This window comes from Lynx canadensis, chromosome A3 (assembly GCF_007474595.2).
Source record: "Lynx canadensis isolate LIC74 chromosome A3, mLynCan4.pri.v2, whole genome shotgun sequence".
Taxonomy (NCBI): domain Eukaryota; kingdom Metazoa; phylum Chordata; class Mammalia; order Carnivora; family Felidae; genus Lynx; species Lynx canadensis.
The window spans coordinates 66,056,294-66,074,259 of record NC_044305.1 but is presented as its reverse complement, the minus strand read 5'-3'; the positions used below and the strand labels follow the sequence as shown (position 1 = coordinate 66,074,259).

The following is a 17,966-nucleotide window of genomic DNA, read 5'->3' as shown; positions in this document are numbered from 1 at the left end:
GTGTCTTCTGCATCTCCCCTGGATGTCTGTAGGCGCCACCCCCTGGGTAGAGATGGGCACTCAGGGTAACCAGAAAACAGGCGAGGAGCTTCACTCGGGCAGTTCTCGATCAGAAGGCCATGTTGGCCTGGTGCGTTTCTAGGATTCCACTTATTTTTTTTTTTTTTTAATTTTTTACTTTTGAGAGGGGGGTAAGGGGCAGAGAGAGAGAGAGGAAGACAGAGGATCCGAAGCAGACTTCTGCTGAGGGCAGAGAGCCCGATATGGGGCTCGAACTCACAAACCATGAGATCATGGCTTGAGCCGAAGTCAGACGCTTAACCGGCTGAGCCACCCAGGAGCCTCTAAGGATTGCACTTATTCTGCTACCTTCCTTTTTCTTCTTCTGCTGCTGCTATTCTGTGTCATTCAGGTACATTGATAGCCTTGATTCTTTCCCCTTTCACTTGAACCCACCTCTCACCCCGGCTTAGATGAAATTCTCAAACCCAGCAAGTGCTTCCCTGGAATCCTTAGTGGAGGCTCAAGGACGGTCACCACTGGGGGCCATCCTGCTTCTGTCTCCAGCATGACTATAGTGGATGGGACAGAGACCAAGCACCATTTACTGGTGTCCCACGCTGCACTAACTGCTTTACACACGTCAGCTCATAGCTCATGATCAGGACAGGCAGAAAGGGGCTGGCATTAGAATCCAAGCTCTGTGGGGCACCTGGGTAGTTCAGTTGGTTGAGTGTCCAACTCTTGATTTCAGCTCAGGTCATGATCCCAGGGTTGTGAAATCAAGCCCTGAATCGAGTTCCACACTCTGGAGGCTGCCTGAGCTTCTCTCTGTCTCTCTCTCCTTCTGCCCCTCCGGCTCTTGTCTAAAATAATAATAAAAAAAGAACCCAGCTGTGTGTGACCCTGAAGCTGCCTGCCTCCCCAACACTAACTGTCCCTCAAATTCCCAGGTGGCAGTGGTGCCAGTTACCTATCAAGAGGCCACCTGAGGGTCAGTCGGTTAGGCATCTGACTTCTGCTCAGGTCATGATCTCACGGTTTGTGGGTTCAAGCTCCACATTGGCCTCTATGCTGACCGCTCAGAGCCTGGAGCCTGCTTTGGATTCTGTCTCCCTCTCTCTCTGCCCCTTCCCTGCTCATGCTTGGTCTCGATCTCTCTCTCTCTCAAAGATAAGTAAACATTAAAAAAAATTAAAAAAAAATAAAGAGGGAATGGCCATCCCAGTGTTATCAGCCCTCTGTTTTCAATGAACTACACTGCCAGCCCTCACCTCTTCTCTGTGAGCCTCTAGGGTTTGAGTACTAACTGGTTTTACTCAGGGGAAGATGGGCAAGAAGGAGGGATGGGCCTGTTTTTGAGACTAAGAAGACTATCCATCTATGTGGTCTTTCTTCAAATCTTCTTACACTTATATTTGCTAACAGACAGCCTCTCCCAGGTAGGCAGGCAGGTCCTGTCCCCATTTGGTGCAGAAGGAAGCCCACAGCCAGACAGATTAAGTGACTTTTCTTGGGCCAAGCAAAGAAGAGCTGGAACCAGGGCTCCAGGTTTCTGATCCCCAGGCCTTTCCATGAGTACTACAGTCTACCCAGGCCTTGGCAGGGGCCCTCATAGCCCCACACTCTTCCCTCCAGGGCAGCGCACAGCTGAGAGGCCTGCAGGCGGGCAGGTGGGTGTCACTGGGGCCGGAGACACTCACCAGCCTGGAGCCAGATCTGTTCCAGCGTGGTCCACAGCTGCATGGGGCCCTGCTTCAGGACTGAGCTCGGCACAGTCAGCTCTGACATGGCCTCCTCCAGCCGGGAGGCTGCGATGGATGATGCGCGCCGAGACCCTGCAGAGCAAGAGGGGAGAGGGCTGAGCAGCACAGTCGGAGCAGTGACTGGAGCAGCCCCACGGCCGGGCAGCTGCAAAACAGCTCACAGAGCACTGGGAAGGGCCCTCCTTGTACCCTCACCCATGGCTGGGATTGAGGAGTGTCAGGCAGCAAGCCTGCTTCCAAGAGTCTATCACTAGAGAAGATAGTCATAAATGCTGGCAAAGGTGCCTGCACTACTGAAAACAGAAATGATCTGAATGTCTAACGATAGGGAGTGATTCAAAATAAGTGAGGGTACATTCGTACAAGACCCTGCAGTCATTAAAATAATGACACATATATCTGGAAACCGATGTAGAAGGATGTTCACATTATATAGTTAGGTGAAAAACAGCATGTTAGAAAAGTGTATGATTATTTATTTATGTTTATTTATTAATTTTGAGAGAGAGAAAGAGCATGAGCAGGCAAAAGGCAGAGAGAGAGAGATAGAGAGAATCCCAAGCAGGCTCTGTGCTGGCAGCACAGAGCCCGATGCAAGGCTTGAACCCATGAACCGTGAGATCATGGCCTGAGCTGAAACCAAGAGTTGGACGCTTAACCAACAGAGCCACCCAGGTGCCCCTGGTCACATTTGTATAAGAAAGAAATAGGGACCTAGAGAAAAGGTCTGAAAGGCCATTATTAAGGTCTGGATTTTGAAACGGTGGATAATTTTTCTTTTCTTCCTTTTGCTCTTTGCTTTCTGTTTTCACCAGTGCATGTTATCGTATCTGATATAGAAGGGTCCACTTGAGGTTGTGCTGTGAAGGATCCTTGGGTAGCAACTCAGGTCAGACCCTGTGCCCTCTGGAGAACCTCCCCGGTGGCAGTTCTGGGTGACACGGGTCCCCGTTGAGGATATATAAGCCATTGACATTTACAATTCACATGCAGGTGAAATGTGAGCACTTCTCTCTCTCTCTCTTTCTTTCTCTCTTTCTCTCTCTCTCTCTCTCAGAGGCAATAAAGGCTCCAATAAACTCAGGAGACCTGGGGCAAACCACAGATGGTTTCAGTTTATAAGACAAGTGCACGTGGAGTCCTAATAATTGGCTCATGGTTCTTCCCTCCCTAACTGCAAGGGCGCTATGCCCTCCTTCACCGTTCTCTCCTTGGAGCCAGCAGCTCCACATTCAGCCCAGCGCCCCCTCAGATGTGCCTCCAAGTCAAGTCAGGTGCAGGGCTTGGCATCGGAAATCAGCTCCATCAGTGACAACAAAGGTGCATCTCGGTTCATGTCCGCAGAGGTGGAAAAAATGAGCAATGCCACTAAACGCAACTGCCTCACACTCCATTCGGGTGACTAATTCTTCTTGTGCCTTTGCTTTTCTGCTTTAATCAGGGCCTCCTTTCAAACAGTTCTCTATGGGCTTAGAGTTATAAATTTGAGCTCAGCTCATTCCTTTCTACTTGACTCCACTCGATCTACTAAGGACATTTTAATGGCAGACATTGGCCTTGAGTTTAGCCTAAGGGGAGATGGTTTCTGTGCTCCACAGTCAACTCTCCACCCTGGCTCTCCTCTCTGCACCCCTGCCCAGGAGGCTGGGTCCGTCCCTTGCCTGCTCCAGCAGTCCACTTTCCGCCCCAGAGCCAGGATGGGCTCAGAAAGATGCCCGAGGGCAGCTCCTTAGTTTCTTAGCACCAGGCTCTGGTGCCACGGCTGGCCAAGAGGAGGGTGGGTTTGGCCAGACTGGGAAGATGCCACTTTCCCCAGTTTGTGCTCAGGCTGGGAGAGGGAGCGGTGGGCCCACATGGGCAGCTGCCCACGGGCACGTTCTTACCGGAGTCTGCATCATGGGCATCGGGCAGAGTCAGATGCATGCCACTCTGCTTCTTCAGTGTGACACCCTCGCCGAGGCTCCCATCCTTTTCCAGGCCTCTGAAAGGCAAGGGAAAGCCAGGCCCCAGTGAGGCAGAGGGCTTGCAGGGAAACAAGGGAGCCTTACACCAGGCAGGGTCTGAGGCTGAGAGTTTAGGCCTGGGAACGGAGCCAAAGCTAGGACCACTAGGAAGGGTGGAGACCACCAGAGATGGCAAGACAGATCGGGCCTCAGGCTTACCCTAGAATCTGGCTAACCCCAGAAGCTACACTGACATGCTGTTACTCCCCAACATGTGTACACACCCACACACCCACACACCCACACCACCACCACTATGTGCCCTTGGGGCCATCAGTCTCCCCGCTAGTCCTTAATACTACCACATTTCATCCCTGCAGCTAACATTTGCTCATGCAAACCAAGAATGTTCTTGCTGTTTGTTCTTCTGGTCCACACAACCCCCCACCCCCGTCCTTTAGAACCCAGCCCAGAGACCCTCATACAGCCAGAAAGCCTCCTGTGCCCCTCACAGCTGCCTTCTCCCCTGCCCTCCGTCAGCATGAATCCAGCAGCACATGGGTTAGAAACTCTCCCTCCTCTGAAGTCAGTGATGGTAGAAGCTCCCCCAGGACAAAAGGAGGTCTTTGCTACCTTTTGCCACCCTCACAATGTCCAGCAGAGTGCCAGGCACAGAGCAGGCACCAAGATCCAGCTTCCAAGGAAAACTTGGTCTTCACGGGCTACCAGAAATACCCCCAGCCCAAGCCCCAGGGAAGGAAGGCCCAGCCACCATTCTGCATCAGGCACTCTACCTCGGGCTACCAGGGTAGCCCCAGAAGAACCAGAGGGAGGGCCCTGCGGGGGCAGATAAACAAGCGTGGTACTCTCCCCTGCCCCCAATTCCCCAGGTCCTTGTGGTTCCCACACTGCTAGGGAGGTTCCTCTTTTCTCAGAGTGGGGAAGCGGGGTGGGGGGTGGGGGGAGCCACAGCTCAGAAAGGCAGCACAGCCTGTTGTGCCCATCCTGGGGCACACATACCCCCAGCCACCCCGCCTACTTCTGGGGTTGCCCTTGAACCTGCTGACCAGGGAAGCCTGGAGGAGGGCCAAGGTAAACAGGGCAGGATAAATGGCAAGCCCAGCCTGGGGCCAGAGGCTTCTGACCTTCAGGGGGTGTTAAGATGATGGTCCCAATCAAGAATGCCAGGGCCCAGGGTGTCCTTGTCATTTTAACTCATGCTCACACTGGCCTGAACTTGGGCCTGTGGGTGCACGGCCATGGTGCAGATATTAGAGGAAACCATCCACAAAACACAGTAGATCCAGGTTGATGCCTTTCCTCCCCACCCTTTTCTGCTCCCAGAGGCACCAGAGTGCGGTGCCAAAGAGCCAGAGACAATGGCCACCCTTCCTTAGCTGTGGGACCCTCAGCAAAGCATTCTAAGTCTTACTTTTGTCATCTCATTGTGTGCAGTAACAAGCAGAAGATGCCTATCTCATGAGTTTACCATGAGGAGTACAGGAGACAACATGGGCAGGTGCCCAGCGCAGGCAGCTTCTTGTCTCACCATCCCTCCCAGCCCAAGAATGACTCCAGAAACAGCCCATCTCAGGGGACTTTTGTCACTTGGTTCTAGGCCAACATACAGCATTGCTCCTATCCTGAAGAACCTGGCAGCCACCAGGAGGAGAGGTGGGGAGGAGAGTCCATGATGAGCACTTCAAAACACCTAGATCATGAAGGTTGAACTGAAGCGTCCAAGGCTGGGTGACTGCAGGCTCCATGAAGGAAAGCATCTGAGCAGGGCCTGGGGACAGCATGGGCTGGCCCAGGTGGAGCTGAGAAAGGAGGGTGTATGGGTGGGGTGGGTAGGCCAGACCTTCAGGCTGTGGATTCTGGCCTGTCCTCAGCTGCTCCAAAGCAGATTTCACAAGTCCTAGTTTCTGCTCTGTGGCTCCAGGTTCAGAAAGAATGCTTCCTATTTGACTCCAGGCAGCTGGCCTGGCTGAGCCCTGCCCCGCCCTGAGTGGGGAGCTATGGGAGGCTTCCCAAAAGAGGTGCCTGGGGAACCTAGGAGGAGCTCCACCAGGCCCTCCTATCACAGATGAGTGTGTGAGTGGTGACTTAAACAACCCTAGCAAGAACCCACAGCCCCAGCCCTGGAGAGAACATGGGGCAGCCCCACAGTTCTGCTGCCTGGAGGGGAGGCCCAGGATGGGCCCAAATGCCAAGACACGGGGCTGCAACTCAGAGAGGCCCCACAGAGACCGCCTGGAGGAGCAGGCAACTAGCCATACAGCCAAAAGGAGGTTCCTGCCACCTCCAATGACAGCTCCTTTCTGTAAGGGGAGCCAGACTATACACCTGCAGGCTCCATGAAGGAGTGACTGTAGCCAGTGAGTGGCTGAGCAAGGGGTATCTCAGTGCAGGCCCTGCTCATACCAGAGTCTGGTCCTCACCCCCATATCACCCAGCTGTCAGACAGCTCCCCATTCCCTTTCTGAAAAGTCCCTCACCCCAGAGCCTCCTTCTGGCAGCTTCCGTTCACTGGGTCCTGCTCTGCCCTGGAATCTCTCAGGCCTTTCAAAGGCCTTCAGAGCGAGGCAGACCCTATTTGCCCAAGGGTTTTAACCTCATTGGATTACCCTGGAGCCTCCTCTGTAAATTTCACCACCAGAGAGACATGCCTCTGGGGATTGTGAAACCCTTTAGGGTTCCCAGAGTCCCTGTGAAAATGCAATCACATCTACCGGAGTGGGGTCCCCTAAGGCCTCCGGGAGATGATACAGCCAACAATTTCAGGGAAGGGGAGGGAGGGAGGACCAGAGGACCAGGAAGTCATGGTGTACCTGCCTGGCACAAGGCCCTTTTCTGCTTTGGGCTGCACGGTGTCCCATGAGATTTGAGCAAAAACTTTCAGCAGATTCGATCTGCACAAGAGTTCCTATCTGGCCCAGGAGAAACCCAGAGCCCAGGCTGGAGGCTGTGGCAGGAGACAGGATAAGTAGAGATGGTGGGTGAGTGGGGAGGAGGGGCGGGCCTTTCAGGAACTCTGCTTCTTCCTCTTCCCTCTAGCTTCCAAATGGAGCCAGGAAGAAGCAACCGGCTCAGGGCTGTGATTCAGGAGACCCAGGTTCAAGCCCCAGCACTACCATTTACCAGGTGAGTGACTGGCAAATTCTCTAAGGTTCCTGAGTCTAAGTTTCCCTCCTGGGGTGAGAATAAAATCTGACAGTGTATAATATGTAAGTAGCAATCCCAGAACCTGGCCCAGATGCTCAATAATAACTTCATTCTTACCCCTCGGAACTTCAGTTTCCTAAACAGGTTCTTTGTGTCCTCACAGAGGATTGTCAAAAGGTTAAAATTAGCCTACGGATGTAAAAGGCCCCAGGAGCAGTAAGTAGCACACTCTGATTCAAATATCGTCACCACCCCCAGGCATCATGACCACTCAGCTGTGGGCTGTTGCCCTGGCAACCACCCCCTGTCAGTGCTGCCCTCCACCCCCTGGGCGACCCCAAGGATGATGATGGCCACTCACCCCAGCTGGGAGAAGCTGTACAGGGTCTGCCACAGCCGCAGCATTTGTCTGCAGGTCACAAGGGCTTCCTCCGGGCCTTTCAGGACCTGCTCCAGCTTCACCTTGGTGAACATCAGGCTGCAGGGAAGGACAGGAACAGTTAGCACGTCCCTGAGAGGGCCCCCTTTCCCTTGGTCTTCCTCCCAGGCTGGGAACCCAAGGGATTCTGCCCCACCGTGCTGCCCGCTCCTCTCATCCACTTGGCCCCTGATCAGATACTCTCCTGCCCCACTCTCTGAAGCACTGTTAGGTGTGTCTGCTAGTCTTGCTTTGTTTGTTCCTCTTAACCACATCCACGGTATGCACCATCCTCAGTGACCATGTGGCCATTTTTATATTCACACACCCCACAGGCTCCCAGTGAACCTTGTATATGAGAGACCCAGAAAGCAATTGCTCATCCAGGAATGGAGCTAAGCAAGGAACTGAAAAAGAAAGGTTACCTAAAGGGCAGACTTGTGCTTTAGACCTTGCCAGCGCACAATAAATGCTCAATTAACATCTCCTAAACTGAACTGCAAACTGTTTCCTGACCCTGGATACATGAGGAGTGTCATCAGTCATGTGTTACTTTACCAAAGAATTCTTCACTGGATTTCCTAAAACAGCCAGCTCCCCTTATATGTGCAATAGGATTCAAGTGACACCAAGTCCTATTCAGTCGCCATTTAGGAACACAGTTGCTCTGCAAAGGGAGGCAGCAACTTCAGAATCTCTTTCAACCTGAAAACTGGGCGTCCTCTGAGGTCAGGATGCTGCTGGATGTGGGGATGTGGCCCTGAAGGGGGCTGGGAGGAGAGGGGAAGGGCTGCTCCCACCAGAAGGTGGGACCACAGGAGGGGCCGACAGCTCCCTTCCTCTGTCCTGGACATAGCAGAGACCGTTAGAACACTGCTCACCATAACTGGGGCGGGGGTGGGGGGCTGGGAGACCTGCTGTGCCAGGTGTTGACCTTTCAGTTGTCAGGGAGTATTGGGGTCCCAGGGGAGGGTCAAGGCAGCCGGGGACACTAAGGACATTCAAGGCAGTGGCGATTCACTAATGGCTGTGGAAGTACTGCATTCTTTATACTGTGGGTACTGCCAGCCACACTGATGCACACCAGCTGCCTGGGCAGCATGTGAACTTGGCTGAGCCACTGAGACCCAAACAAGGCTGTGGCTCTGGTTCTCACTGGGCGGTGAGCATGAGGCCCTGTTAATCCTGGCATCGCTGTTGGGACAAACCCACATGACTGTCAGGCCCTGTACTTGATCGCTGCCCGGTTAGTTCTGCTGGACCATCTGAGGTTGGCACACGGGCCCTCATAGAAGTGGAGTCCTGCATCTAGACAGGGTGCATCCTGTGATCTGAGGCTGGAGGCACCGTACAGGGAGGCCAGCCTCCACCTGGGAGCTTTCCCCTCTGACCTTTTCGCGCACTTGGAGCCCTGGCCTGAGACCTTGTGCTGAGACCTGGGCCTCCAGCCTGATGAAGGACGTTGATGGCCTCACTCTGCTCCTTGCTTCTCACACCTTGTTTTTCTTAGATTGTGACTTGCTGCTACAGAATGAAGATCAGAGTGGAATTTGCCCCAGTTCTCTTTTCAGAGGAGGAGGTTTGAATTCTGGCCAATTATTATTTTTCCTCCTCACCTTTCCTCAAAAATGCATGTGCATTTTCTGCCTCTGCTCACAGGACCCTGGCACCCCCACCCTCCCCTGGCCTCGTCTCTCCATGTTCATCCCCTTTCAAGCTTGACCTTATATCCCACCTTCTCCAGGGAGACTTCTCAGACCCTTAGGATGCCTTGTGCCCTTAGAACATCTACTAGTGAATTGCCTGGCTGGCTTACAGGGAGGCCTAGGGAGGCCAGAAACTGGGGTCCCCACAGTTTAGACTGCACAGGCCTGGGCAGGAGCATGGTCTCTGCATCTTGGTGGGCAGCTGCTGGGGAAAACTGGATCTGCCATCCCTACTCTTCCTTCCTGGATTCTCGAAGGGTCCAACACTCCACAAGTATTAGGAACCTCTGCTTCAGGAATATGGAGTAGAAAACATGATTTCTGCCTTCAAGATAACAATTAGTGCTAAAAATGACAAATTGCCCAGCTAATCAGGTGCTGATTATCAAGTGATAATCAACTGGATCAGACTCAGTGCAATGAAGGAAGAGATAAGGGATCTTGCTGGGGCTGGTGTTTGATGAAAAGGAGGGTGGCTCAGTCAGTTTCAGCTCAGGTCATGATCTCACGGTTTGTGGGATTGAGACCCAAGGGCTCTATGCTGTTGGGCACTGTGCTGACAGCGTGGATCCTGCTTGGGATTCTCTCTGCCCCTCCCCCGCTTGTGCGCACATGCTCTCTCACTCTCAGAAATAAATAAAACCTAAAAGGATTAAAAAAAAAAAAAAAAAGGATGGTGGGAAGGCACATGGTTGGGAGTTGGGGGAGAGGTAAAGCATTGGGAAGGGGGGAACCAGTGGCTGGAGAAGGTGTTGATGAGGCGTGAAGACCCCTTCCTGCCGGTGTGGGGAACATCCAGGCTCAAGTCCATTCTAAGGCTGCCCTCCCCGCCCCCCTTCAGACAACCAGAGCAGCAGAGTCCCCTGGGCAAGGCCACTTAGGGTGGGGCCAGGCTGGTTCCTGGGACAGCTCCCTGGGCGGACCAGCCCCGAAGCATTGCCCTGGTACCCCATCTCCCCAGACATGCCTCCTCTTCAGCTCCTCTCTGCCAGGCCCAGACCCCCTCCTGTTCCCTGCATCCCTGAGAGCCAGGATGAGTGGCAGACCTGACCACACCATGTGCCTAGAACAGAAGTGGCTAAAAGCTGAGCTGGCATAGTGTCTTCTACCAACACAGGCTGTTATCCTCACGGCTGCTGACATTCCATTAGTGTGAGTGACCCAGAACGGAATTTCTCAACCAAACCACATCCTTTCTGGGCTGGGGCAAGCGCTCCAATAGTCACCCTCTGGTCAGATCCTTCACTCCCGGATCCTGGGAGGCTCCAGATTAGCTCCTGAGATCTCCTTAGTATCACAGTTCAGCAGTGCCAAGAGGGAATTTCCTCAACAAAGAACCCTGCCCTGACTGTCCATGACATCAATTCAAGTGCCTTTGTGCAGCCACCTTCCATTCCCGCCTCTCCTCCCATGCCCTTGGGCACCCACGTGCTGCTCATATGGGTATTAGCAACCTGAACTGGAGGACAGGCTCCTGGACTCATCTGTGTCCTGCTTCATGTCATCGCTCTTGCTAGGACTTCCCCTTTCCCTCCAACATCCGGCCAACTCCCAACCAGATGTCACCCTCTGACCTTCTGTGTGTCCCTGTGGGGGTTGTACACATACCCCTTCTGGAGAGCCTTCACTATGTGGGACTTGGTTATCTGCACACCTGCTGGCATGCATCCAATTCACTGCTGAACTCTCTCCCCTGCCCTCCCCCACTCCCTGTCACAGCACAGGGCTCCTCTCCGTCCCCTTGGCCAGGATGGGTGGCCCAGTTCTTTGCACAACAGGACAAGAAGGCTGGCAGAGCACTGGTGTGCCACTGTGGCTGGTGGGCAACACTTTCCAGCCCACACAAGAGGCCAGAGCCTCATCAGAACCTGGTGCTTCCTGGGCACCCCACCCCTTCAGCCCAGTCCCTGGCATGCCTGCTTTATACACCAAAATGAATCTAAAACGTCATTTGAAGAAAGGATTCTGAGACTTGAAAAAAGCCCACTATTTTAATTCGGTGGTTCTAGTCCTCCTCCAGCGTGACCACCCTTGCTCTTCTCTGAATATTCAGTAGTTTTTACTTAGCACTTACACAGTATAGACTTATATCTCTAGATATTATCTATCTATATATGTGTTTTTATATATTTATCTTTTTGCCACACAGGCTTATGAGTTTAATAACACAGATAAATTTATATCAAGCATTTTTAAATTCAAATAATCTGGACACAGTGTGTGTCTGGTCCCGCCTACAGATGGTAAAACTACTATTTATGTTGTCCTGTGTCCCGCCACGTGTCTCCACCTGGATGGCAGGTACTTGCAGGCCAGGGCCCTGCTTCCCACATCAGGGTCCTCCTCGCCTCTCCAGTGCCCGGCACAGAGCCGAGCGCATGGTGTCTGCTTAGTTTGTGAAAATGTGTGTTGTTACAACCATCTGGCCACACTCAGGGGTCTCACAGTCCATGTTAAATCAGAGCTGATTTCTACCACCCCCACTTCCCACTGCTGGGTCTTGGTTAGGAGGTAGGAGAGGAAATCTGTTCACTTGGTGCCTCATAACCGCAGAGTGGGCTGGACTCATGTAGCCAACGAGCAACGTGCCGGCCGAGTCTGTTTTAAGCTGTCTGGAAGCAAAGTTTTACAGAGCCTGGGAAGCAGCAGGGGGTTCTGGGTAGGACATGAAGATGTCTGACTCCTTGTGATTCAGGGTCTTCATCCTGGAAGACAGTCACCCAGGCAGAGCCAGAAGTACAACCAAGGGATGTCTCTGAGACAGGAAGCCCCAGAACATGGGCACCTAGCAGCCCTCTCACACCCTGACGGAAGCCACTGTGGGAGAGGAATGGCCACGCTGCTGTTCTCAGACCCTGCACTGTGATGTCGCTCAGAGTGGACAGACACTGGCCTAGGAGTGAGAAACCTGAGCCAAAGCCCCAGCTCTGTGGTCACCCAGCAGGGCATGTCACAGGTTCCAGTAAAACAGGAGTGAGGTCTCCCACTAGATGAACTGCAATGACCTATAAGCAGCAGCTGAGAAACTGCAGCTGCATTCAGTCCTCAAGCATGGGCCTGCTGAGGCTGTGGGAAGGGACTCTTGCTTTCACACTGCTGGTGTAGACGACCCGGAAAAGCAGTTTCTATGCCTCATGCCTCTGAAGGCTCCCAGAAAACCCCTGAACCTCATGGCCTGTTTGGCAAGGCAGGGGGCCCTCCTTGTGGCTCCCGGGACTTAAGAAGGGTGTGAGAAAGGAAGAGGACAGGAGGGGATGGACGGAGCCCCAGCCGACTAGGTTGAAGCACCCCCTCTTGCCAGCACTTTCCTGTGTGTCAAGCTGTGGAAGCCCATACCGAATAAACACCAAGGTCTTACAAGACTGAATGCTCTTCCCACGCCTTGCATCTGAAGGCAGATGTGAAAGCGAGTGTTCTCTCTGGGGAGAGGAAGGAGCAAGAGTCTATGTAAACACACCATGTGCTCTGTCCTGCTGCAGGGGTGAGGCTGCTGGGCCTACAGGAAGGAGTCCTGGGTCCTGGACTCCACAGTCCTGTCCAGTCGAAGTGGCATGTGTGCCCTGGTCCTAGTAGGGAGGCCCAGTGAGGCCACAAGGCCACTCTCCAGGAGCCCACACCCTCCCAAAGAATGCTACCTGAGCCATGGTAGTCCACACTGGCCACCTCATGCCCAGGCTGTGTGCTCCCTCAGCCATCATTCTCCCCACACACTTCATCTACCACAGTGCTCTGATCAAGGCAGGGACCTGCCACCTCCCGCATCACCTGCACACTCCAGCACCCTGGGGGCACGGACAGATGCTCAGCTGACCTGAACAGAGCCAGCCCCTGCTGGACCATGAAATGTCTCAGCCTGGCAGAGTCTGTCTGCAGCCCTCTGCATCTGGGCCAGCCCTCCTCTTGTGGGGGAAGACAGAGACCAGCAAGGCCAGTGTCTCTGGGTGTCACCACGGGGCATCTCTGACCATCTTCCCAGTCGCTCGGGCCAGCAGCTGATGAAGGAGGTTCTCAAAGAGTGATGGTCAGCCTGGCATCCTTCTCCTCCCTCTCTTCCTGGGCCCTGCCTGGCCCATGCTCCTGGGGCAGGATCAGCCTCCTAATTATTTGTCAAAAGGATTAAGACTTGGAACCGTTCCCATCTGAGGCAAAGAAAAATCATTTTTCTTCCCACTGCCATAAAGAGGAGATATCTTAGGGTGAGCCTCTTCGGAACTGGATGAACGTGAGCCTTTCCAAAAAATATATTTTTTTTAAAAAGAATTATTTTGTAAATGGGGGATATTTTTGTGAAGATGGCTCTAGCTAAGCAAGCAATAGCCTGGGGTCAAAGGTCATCTTGTCCATTCCCCTTTCCAGGAGCCTCCAATCACTTTTCCTGTGTCCCCTCCCTGGCTGCTCCCTCCAGCACCCCATTCCTGGAGGTCGGGGAATACCAGCAGAGAAGAGCTGGCTGCAGGGAAGGATGTGGGCCGTGTGGGTGGCAAGCACAACAGGTCCACATTTTCACTTCCATGTTCCTGAAAATGGCTCCCTATAAAATTCTCAACATATGCAATAAACACCTGAACATGGCCATTGCTGTCTACTGGAAGGACCCACCTCTGGCCCGTGCCTCGTTCCCCATCAAATGGGAGGAAACAGACGGTGCAGGTGCACTCCCAGGCCCTGGCACCTCCTGGCAAGTGCCTTCACCTCCCTGGGACAGTAACGGAACCACCCAGGAAGGCTGCTGGGAGGACTAAGGGCAATAGAGCCTATAAAGGCAGCCCTGGTGCACAGCCACCCCTCGAGACAGGTCTTCTGAGTCCACACCATCATTGCCAGTCTTCCGTAGTGGACCCCGTGACCGGCAGGGAACATATCTTTCTTCTCTTTGTATCCCCAGTGCCTGACCTAATGTCAACAAATCTGCTGAATAACAGAAGGAGGTTGAGCCATAGGGACTCACTGAGGCCTCTGGAGAGTTGTGGGCATTCCCAGATTCAGAGAAGTCCCAAGAAGACAGGCTGCATCGCCCTGTGGAACTGTTCATTCTTTGTGGTCCCACCAGCCCCATCCCTCTGGCTCCTGACCATTGTGGGAGCCTTCCATGGTGGGGGAGGGGATGGCGGCAGGTGTGGCGAATGCACAAAAGGGGGAATTATCTCTTTAAAGGACAGTAATTAGTAATTCTGGCTGATGGCTGTGCTGTGCTGTTTTAATGAAGAGTTCTATTTTTACAGAAAACACATAATTGAGTGAAAAAGCAGGCTATTCTTTGAGTCAGGCGGCCACGCCTCTGGAAAGTCTAACTCCTGGGCCAGGAGGCCAGAGCCTGTACATTGCACCAAGGATACACAGGAATTGGGCCCCACCTTACATGCCCCAGGTCCGACTCAGTGCTGAAAAGCAGGGTCCCAGTCTGATGATTCGAGTCAAACCCTGGTTTCCCTTTTTCTAGCCATGTGACCACCGGGTCAAGTCACTTTAACTTCTCAGAACCTCAGTTTTGTATCTGTAAAATGGGAATGACAGCATTTTATATAGTATTGTATACCGGCCGGGGAGGGGCAGGGGGGAGGGAGGGTTGTTATGTGGAAACAATGCACATTAAGGCCTAGCAGGGCGTTCTTACTTGATAAAGCCCTCGATCCAGGTTTGCCCTACCTGCCATTATTCACCCAGCCTCGATTACGATGACGTACAGTTTGCTTACTTATGCCTTCATTTGTAAAGTGAGAGTAATACGGTTGCTCTATCTCCTGGGGTCCCTGAGGGGATCAGGGAGTTAATGCATTTAGAGTGCTTAGAGCAATGTCTGGTGCAGAGCACGCACTGGGCGCACTGCTGTCTTGTTATTATCGAAGCACACGGGGTTCGAGCGTCTCAGGGTTGTTCAGCCCGCCACGCGGCTTGGGTTCTGGCCTCTTCTCTGCCCTGTACCAGCTGTCTGACCCTGAGATATCATCTAGCTTTCCCATTAGCTTCTTCATCTTTTCAAGTAGGAGGGCTGCAAAGAGCAAAAAGTAAACACACCCAAACAACAAAACAGGGTAAGTGGAATGAGGGCTGTAAGACGCCAACATCCCTGTGGGTTCCCTCCTTCCCTCCAGAGTAACAAACAAAATGATTCCTGTGGTCTACCCGTCGGAGGGTCTACTGCGGTGTGTGGGTGCCCAGCTGTGGGTCCCCCACAGGGAGGAGGGGGAGGCAGGGTGCAGGCCACAGTCTGCTCTGAAGGTGCTTCCATCACCACGGGGAAGCTCAAACTGTATATCCCAGGCAATCAGGGAACAAACTAGAAGAGAATCCAGTACTCAATGGAGTGGTTCAGTTTTGACCAACAGGAGTGAGGGGTGGGGGGCTTTCAGGGTAGCTAGAGAGGAAGGCTGGCCCAGCAGGGATGAGGACTTGAAAGTGGGGCAGGTTGCCCAGCTGACTAGGCACAGAGGCCCCACCCACGGATGGGAAGGGACAGGGGAAGGGAAGAAGCAGGCCCTCTGGTAGGAGTTGGCTCACCCCCTTGCCCTCATTCAGGCTGTGGGGTCACCAGGCTCCAGCACGTGGCTCTAACCAGTGGCCCAGGAAGCCAGGCAGGTCCTGGGCAACACAGGTCACATACACTCTACCAAATTCCATGCCTCTGAGAGACTCCACCAGGGAAATTAACTGGTTAAACTCACACACATGCTCTTTGAGGGTGTTATCTTAAAGTGACTCTAAGAGGAGTGACCTCCCTGAAAGGCCATAGTGAAGCCCAGCTTTCTTCCCTTCCCAGAGACTTACCCCAAACATGGAAGGGACCCTGATGGCAGCTCTTAGCTGTAAAAACCAATGATTTTACCTTGGGTCTGGAGGATTAAATGACCCATGTACCCTAATCTTTTAAGGCTCACACTGATCCCTCACCTCTTAATGAATTCATTCAAAGTGAACTGATTTTGGGGCACTTGGGTGGCTCAGTTGGACAAACATCATCTGACTCTTGATTTTGGCTCAGGTCATAATCCCAGGGTTGTGGGGCTGAGCCCAGTGTTGGGCTCCGAGCTGAGCATGGACCCTGCTTAAGACTCTCTCTCCTACTCTCCGCCATGCCCCGCTCCCCCCTCCCTTGCCCAACCTACCTCCCTGATAGCCAGCAAGCTTCCAATTCCTGAAATCAGCTCCTCCTTGCTTCAAAAGTCCTGCCCCTGCCTGGAGAATAGCCTCAGGGCATTTCTGAGAGGGTTCCCTAAACTCTCTGATGGCTGGCTGCATGGCAAGGCCTTCTTTTTTTTTTTTTTTTTTTTTTTTTTCTGTTTATTTACTTATTTTGAGAGAGAGGGAGAGAGAAAGGGAGAGACAGAATCCCAAGCAGGCTCCTCGCTGTCAGCACAGAGCCTGATGTGGGGATTGATCCCATGAACAGTGAGATCATGACCTGAGCTGAAATCAAGAAGGACACTTAACCGACTGAGCCACCCAAGTGCCCCATGGCAAGGCCTTCTTATCTGTGCAGACCCAAGGCTGACCCGGCAGGCCTCCAGACCCTGCTTCCCTCAGCTACTGCTACCTCCAGTTATCTCCAGATGACTCTACAAACACAAATGCGTGATCTTGAAAGATAAGAACACAAACCATGCAGAGCCTTTCCATAACCATTCAGGAGTGGAAGCACATCCAGAAAGAAGGTCCCTAGGTGGAACAAAGGTAGGCTCCCAACCTAGTATAAGACACCAAGAGGCAAACACCTTCATCTTAGTCTATAATCTCAACCCACTGAGCACACACTTGGGACCCTACGACCACCCACTGTAGCAGGGAGGCCAGCCCTGCCTCAAGGGCAAGAATGCCCTCTCTCCCAGAGGCAGAAAGGCTTTCTCTTGGGGCTCGGCCACAGTGCCTATCTCCAGTAAATGTTGTAAGCCAGGAGATCAGGGAGTGAGGATCAGGAAACCAAGGGCTAAAATCACTTCAACAAGTAAAGAATTCCTTTTGGAAAAAACTGCAAATAATACCTTCCTTTCCTTTCTCTCTACCCCAAACAAACAAAATAACCTGGGTCATCCACCCGCCTGTCTGAGCACAAGCAGACTGCCATGGGGAGACTGAGGACTCTGTCTGACTACAGTGTCACACAGAGCAAGATCACAGGAGGCTCCACAGAACAACCAGTGAAGGGAAATGCTGAATGTCAAACCAGCTTAGCTGATGAGGAACTGACCTTTGGGGAAGAAAGTGCTGGTGCCAGTGATTACGCCTGGCTTAACACTTCCCTCAGCCACATGGCCTGCAAGTTTAACCCCTGGCTCTTGTCCTCACTGGGGGCTGTGGCGGCCAAAAATGTTTAATGAATCCAGCAAAGTGATAAACTATGTTTGTGTTAATACCTTTGATTCCAGCCCCCTCACTGGAGTGTTGGTATTTTAAGTGTCTTTTTGATCTACTACAAGTCCCTAGTAAGAGCCATCCAATAAACACACTGGGTTTAAGTCAGAAATGTTAAGACAGGCCCAGGACTCTGATCCTTCTGCCTGGTGGAATGCACGGCTAGAAACATATCCCATGCAACCTGAGAAAAAGGTGAGGCAGGCCAGGTAGATCAGAGAAGTGCCCTTGAGGCCATAGTTCACCTTAACTACAATCAGCCAACATCTGGCCCCAGCTCATGCCTAGTTATCAGCTCAAACATTTTCCAAAACAGCCTAGGTTTCCTGGGGGAGATGGCCGTGCCTATAGTTTGTTTATACATGACAAGCTCCAGCTTGTTGAGAGGGCCATATTATTCCTGCACCAGGGGAGTGCGTCCGGACTCTGATACACCTTCCCCTAGGATCTTCCAAGTCCCCCAGATCCTGGGCTGGGCCAGGCAGAAACTCCCAAAAGGGCCTAGCCTGACCCTGCACCCACCAGTCCACCCACAGTCTGGGCTTTCAAAACCGGTCTGGCAGGCTGCCAGACATGGGGTGGGGGCAGTGACTGACAGGCTGGTTATTGGAAAGCTCCCATC

At 52.8% G+C, this 17,966-nt stretch overlaps 1 protein-coding gene across 5 annotated transcripts in view; it reads right to left on the bottom strand.

Annotated features, from left to right (window-relative positions):
• The window catches only part of TTC7A (tetratricopeptide repeat domain 7A), a 120,220-nt gene that overhangs the window by 20,518 nt on the left and 81,736 nt on the right, over window positions 1–17,966 (bottom strand). For 4 of the 5 annotated variants that reach the window (XM_030310546.1, XM_030310548.1, XM_030310550.1 and 1 more), the window contains 3 exons: window positions 7,236–7,352; window positions 3,650–3,747; window positions 1,704–1,838 (listed from right to left, as the gene is read on the bottom strand). In XM_030310546.1, coding sequence (XP_030166406.1) covers window positions 1,704–1,838; window positions 3,650–3,747; window positions 7,236–7,352 — 350 coding nt within the window. Of the gene's footprint in view, window positions 1–1,703; window positions 1,839–2,394; window positions 2,715–3,649; window positions 3,748–7,235; window positions 7,353–17,966 lie in introns of those variants that run through there. The other variant, XM_030310547.1, reaches the window with a different exon arrangement.